Below are 5,937 nucleotides of genomic sequence, written 5' to 3'. Positions count from 1 at the left end.
TTTATGCGAGTCCCTGAAATAACATTACGTGGCAATGAACTTCGTCTGTTTATACATACGATCTAAATGTATACAATGTAAATGACCAATAATCAAAATTCGGCAGTTACGTAACTTCATAAAAATGTCTTATATAATACATATTCGATTTAATAAATAAATAAAACAAATTTTTCATGAGAATGCTGAAAAAAAGGAACACTAAATAATTATGTTAGGGAAAACATGTGTAGAGGAAAGCGGACGAGGTAAAGATAGTAATATATTTTAGGGACATAGAGGGAAAAAAGATAAAATTCACAAAAGGAGAGAGAGGAATTAAAAAATTTAAAATTCACGTAATTTATTTCGTATAAAATATCTCTATACATAAGCAATATCTGTATTTCGTAGTAGTAGAGTTTATTTCCTTTACAGAACTAGGAATAGTGGTACTCGCCTGAGCCATGCTGCTAATTACACGCACGATAAAAAGTAAAAGTATACAACGATGGCTCACTCTTAACAGCTATACCTCTCTCTATATTTTTTTCAATAATCATAACGAGTCTTTTGTTCCTCTGCATATAATACAATGACTAGTTTGTTCAAGAAACTTATGGTGGATTTGCGAAATGCGCAAAATATAGAAAATGATAATGCGACGTGCGAAGCCGAGATCTCTTCTTTTCTGCTCTTATCGGTCCAGTTGCCCAATGTAGGCAAATTATAATACTCGTATTGTGCGTATTTACTCGCTAGCCGTTAAGCGCTAAACTATGTACATACAATTCGCGTGTTAACGCGTGCGAGCGCGCGAATGAGATTCCACCCGACGCGGCGCGCACGTGGCGCTTTCGCGAATGGCACTTTGGTGCATCGCCAGCGTGACAACCATTGAGAAAATTTCATTTTCCAAATTCACGTCGATTGTGCTTGAAATGCCTGTTTTCGAAAACACGTCATTTGATTCGATATTTTAATGAAGCCCCGCGTTCATTTCTCTTTTTATTTTAGTTTTTTCCCCTTTCTTTCTTTCCATCAAAACTACAAAGGACTGTAATTAATATAAATAAGTTTCGATCAAATCGCGATAATAAATAATAATGTTCGGATGCGCTCGCACGCCGACAAAAGAAACGAAACATAACTCAGAAAAAAAAGAAAACGTGCAAATCGTCCTATCTCTTGATCTTTTCGTTTTATGTGCTCGAGTGCATCAAAACTAATGAAACAAAAAATGGCATAAAACTTAGAAAAAATGGCACAACAGTTTCACGGGACCACATCACGCGGTAATCGAGCAGCTTTTTATATTCGATATTTCGCACGTGCTCGGAGCGACGTGACCGATCTCTCGGAAGGACGAAATAATCTCTAAGTACTATTATATCGTCAGCACGCTTATACAATTAGTCATAAAACTTTATATCTCAATTGTAGACCTCAAATCATTAATATTCTTCCAAGATAAAACTTTTTAATACATATAATAATATACTATAATAATATATTTGTTCATATTATTATATATCATATTATCATATATTATTTTTTTATATTTATAGTAAAAACTCATTTCTCTTCTACAGATAAAATTTAAAATTTGACAAATAAGAGAGAATAAGTATTTTGTGAATTGTTGTATGTTGCACATTCGTGCACCATTGATATTTACAACGAAGAATAATAAACGAAACCAACTCTCACGAAACTTTTTGAGATATCTGCCTGATAAGTTTGTTTCTTAATAATGTGCGTTCGATACGAGCGAATGGTATACTTGACGAGAATACGTGGAATTGTGAATTCTTTCGCCATTGTTGGGAGTCAAAATAATAAAATTTAATGTTTTATTTAAAAAATCAAGTTAAAATTAACAAGAATTTTTTTTTTTTTTTTTACGAAATACTCTTCAGAGAATATTTTTTAAGACTTAGTTTTTTAATGGCGAAAGGCTTAATCGGTACTTCACATGCGATTCACCAAGCTACCCGACTTCACTAACTCGACATTTGTACTGCATTTTAAGGCACTTTGAGACCGCGAAATAAGAACGAGCGACGTTTGTCGTGGGTCACAGAAACGCGAAACTTTAGCAAGAATAGCCGACTGACACCGGCACGCCGGGACAGCCGCCATCCTGATGTTTCGTAAGCAATGACATCCTGCTGAATGTCTTGCTACACCTGTCGCAGGAATACTTCTTGACGTCGCTATGGGTCTGCAGGTGAGCCCTGAGGTTGCTCCTGTCAGCGAATGCACGATTGCAGTGTTGACACCGGAACGGCTTCTCGCCGGTGTGCGTTCGGATGTGACCCTGAAGTAGCCACGGCCTGGAGAACGCCTTGCCACATGTATGACATTTACAGGGCAGCGTGTGCGTTCGAATGTGCATCTTCAGCGCGCCCAAACTGACATATACCTTATTGCAGAATTTACACGAGAAGGGCTTCTTTGACTGGCCTTGAGTGGCTGCGCAGTGAAACTGCTGATGCTTCGACAAGCCGGAAAATGTCGAGTACGATTTGTTGCAGTCTGCGCACGGATACCTGGACGACGTCGCATTAGAGGAAGTATTGGCGCCAGTACTCGGGCTGCTCTTCTCTATTTTCGTGTTCACAATCGTGGTCCCGGCGGAAGTACTGCCGGCGGACGACCTGCCGCTCTCGCTGCTGGGCGAGGAGAGATCCTCCGGCGTCGCGGGAGGCGGAGATCTCAGAGAGCCAGAACCCACAGAACTAGTAGGCGACAAACCGCAATGATCCGGGCTGCTCCAATGAGGATAACTCCTAGCGATAGGTCGTTGGATCGTCGAGCAGGTCAGTGCGCCGTGAGGCGGTGGCGAAACTGACGGGTGATGTTCCGGCGAGGAGTGCGGATATGCCGGTACCGGATATGACGAGTACAAATCCGCTCCAGGATAGCGATAGGTAGGTGGAGGGTACGGCAGATAATGCGACGGATACAGCGGGCCCGTGCGAGCCCAGGCTGCCGTAGGGTAATGAGTCAACGGCTCTACCGGAGGATTTAGATTCAACGGCTCCAAAGGTGCCTTGCTCGCCATGAAATGCAACGGCGTCGACGTCGCCGTCATACCCGCCGTCGGCGTCGTTGCGGAATTGTCGTTATGCTGAATCACTTCAACTCGCGCCTTCTTCACCATCGGATGATGGGTCGGCGCGATTCCCGCTGGCGGCGTGATAGTCTTGGTCGGGTAGTGATGGTGATAGTGTAACTGATGAACGTAGTGCATCGCGTGATGATGAGTCGTCGGCGAGGATGGCTCTATCGTTAAAGGTGGAGGCGACGTCTTGAAAATCGGAGCTGTCATCCTGCTAGACACGCGTTCCTGTTCTTGCTGTTGTTGTTGTTGTTGTTGTTGTTGTTGTTGTTGTTGTTGTTGCTGCTGTTGCTGTTGCGGCTGTTGCTGATGAGGAAGACCATGATGACGATCCGCAGTTCTGCTGAGATCCTCGGGCTTTGTACTGAGGTTTTCAGGTTCAGGGATATCGTCTACTCCCACATCAATTATTTCTTCTGCAAAACAAAAGAGATACGCGTTCACATACATGATAAAAGATACCGAAACGAAAGAAATATAGATGAAATAATAAAGCTCAAAAATATTTCTCTAATATTACATAAAAATTTACATTGCAAATTACGTATTATAGCCTATATTCCATTATTTTATATTATCTAATTGATGTTTAAAATGAATAATATTCAAAAGACAACTACGTAACGCATACATCCGTGAAAATAAAAATAAATATTAAATTTCGTATAAAAGTAATCGCGAAGATCAGAAAACAAGTTTTATAATAATAGAAAAATAATGTTATACCTTTGATAGCTTCGGGAACTTCTTCTTCATCCTCAGATGTATAATAAAACGGCCGCTTCTTTAAGGGGCAGTGACTATAATTGTAATTCTTCTTGAAGTTGTGTGGCACCTCGTCGACAAGCATTTTGACACTGTGTTTTGATACTGCGTAAAGACACTTAAACCGTTCTTGTGATTTATTAACGCTATGCCACTGTGAAGACGCTTATAGCGTCTCTCTTCTTCTTTCTCTTTTTGTGTGAAGATCCGTCATTTACAGCGTTAATCCAATAATCGCACCTTTGTCGAAGTCTCGCAAGGCAATAATATGCGACGTCACTACACTATTTCACACATAAGTCAAAAATCCCTCTTTGAAAGACAGAAGAAACGGCACTTCGATCTTTCTTCAAAGAGTAATAAGATTAATGTTCACCACGCGCTCGTCCGAATTCAACTGACCGGTTAGGCGACTTGGACAAATCTTGACTCGCGTGAAACACGAAAGGGAAATGCAAGGAATGTATCTCAGCGACTGGCTCAGAACGCTTCGGCTGCAAGCCGGTCTCTAACTGGCAGGGGGTTGTGTCAGGGCCTCTTATAACAGGTCGCCCCACCAACCGATCGCAGGTGGCCCGCACGTGCTGCCGAGCCAATACGGGCCCGCAGGCCCCTCGTTGCTTGCCAATGGGGGACGGGCGGTCGCGGGCCACCAGCCAATAGACCAGAGATGTGTTCCACCAACTGTCCCCCACCATCAGCAACAACGACGGAAGGTGCAGGATGTTCGTGAGTGCAACGCGATAGTCCGCTACGCTCCACGTCCTTCCTTTTTCATCCCTTCCACCGTTTCTCTCTCTCTCCTTCTCTCTCACACTTGCACGCTCTGCGAGTTTCAATGTGTGTATGTTATATGTTGTTCTATAGGAGCAGATGCTGTATGACCCCTCTTAGAGGACCCTCTCCACGCGCACACACGTGTATCAAGGATTCGCGTTCGCGCGCGCGTGTGGGTACATTAGACCCCCTCCGCGCGAGAACTCGGCGACTCGCGTTTTTTATTCGAATTTCCGTTCGGCCTACCTGAACTCCAGGCACCGTTCCTTCTCTCGCTCTTTGTGCGAGAGTGGTTGTCGCGTCGACTGTTTTGTGCCCCTACCTGATACGCGCGTATTGCGTCTCGCGTATGCGCGCGTGCGTATGTGTGGTATGTACATGTGTGCGTGTGTGTATGCGTGTGTGCGTGGAGCGCTGCAATTCACCTCTTGTTCCCCTTCTGAATTTCACCCCCTCTTCCGCGTCGACCCACGTTGCCAGTCCGAACGTGTAACGGTCGTGTCGCGTGCCATAGCATCGCCCACGCGCGCTGGGAACATACACACACACGCGCGTGCGTTCGTGAGCATGTGCACTGAGGCACGCGTACTCGCGCGAGCGTTCTATCCCCTCATGCGCGAGCAGCAGATTCACGTTAGATCGCCGGCCATTTTTGCGCGAAAGAAGAAGCGGCGTTCTATTTGAGAATCCGCCACGTGACCTGCGTGTGTAAAAAAAAATACGGTAACGTTCTCTTCTATTTCTCTTCAAAGTATATAGAAACGATTTCTCAACTTTTCGATTTCTATTGCTCTGTTTGCGAGCAACTTTCCTCTCCCTTTGTAATTTATATAAAGATAAGAATAAAATAGAATAAAATGCGTATTCTTTTTGGAAAAATTAGCGTTTAAATTCTTTATAGTCACTGTAATGAATTTTTGTGTAACGTCGCTTTTAAAATGTAATGATACGTTTCATGCTTCATTAATGAGAGCAAAATATGTTACAAATTTAACTATTATTATATTCGCAGCAGTAAAATGCTTTAGTTGTATTAATGTACAACAAAGATTTACTGCCAGCGAGTTTTATATAACTTTTGAAACAAAATAAAACATTTCTTTGCAGTTGCAAATATGCGACGGGCAAGATTATCACTAGAGAAATGAGATCATTCGAAATGACCGATCAAGAAACGATAATCGGGATAAGAGACCGGTATGGCCACGCATAGGCTAGAAAACGAAAGCGACGCGATTTTTGACATAGGATCCTTGTACTTGTCGTCGTAAACTGCTCATTCGCATAAAGCT

General features: G+C 43.0%; 1 protein-coding gene across 1 annotated transcript; it reads right to left on the bottom strand.

Moving 5' to 3' along the window:
• Positions 1-326: 326 nt before the first annotated feature.
• On the bottom strand, positions 327-5,641 carry LOC105835998 (protein escargot). The gene is made up of 2 exons (XM_012679735.3): positions 3,830-5,641; positions 327-3,519 (listed from the first exon to the last, which is right to left on the bottom strand). The coding sequence occupies exons 1-2, from the start codon at positions 3,951-3,953 to the stop codon at positions 2,075-2,077; spliced, it is 1,569 nt and encodes a 522-aa protein (XP_012535189.2). The 5' UTR covers positions 3,954-5,641; the 3' UTR covers positions 327-2,074.
• Between the last annotated feature and the right edge of the window lie 296 nt (positions 5,642-5,937).

Source organism: Monomorium pharaonis, chromosome 4, assembly GCF_013373865.1.
Source record: "Monomorium pharaonis isolate MP-MQ-018 chromosome 4, ASM1337386v2, whole genome shotgun sequence".
In the NCBI taxonomy this organism is placed as follows: Eukaryota; Metazoa; Arthropoda; class Insecta; order Hymenoptera; family Formicidae; genus Monomorium; species Monomorium pharaonis.
This window is presented reverse-complemented; position numbering and strand designations above follow the sequence as displayed.

What these genes read in the sequence shown, in the direction of transcription:
- LOC105835998 (XM_012679735.3), bottom strand. Translation starts at nt 3,953, where the DNA reads ATGCTTGTCGACGAGGTGCCACACAACTTCAAGAAGAATTACAATTAT. An exon ending in AGTTCCCGAAGCTATCAAAG is followed by an intron (nt 3,520 to 3,829) that starts GTATAACATTAT and finishes TTTGTTTTGCAG; the next exon opens with AAGAAATAATTGATGTGGGA.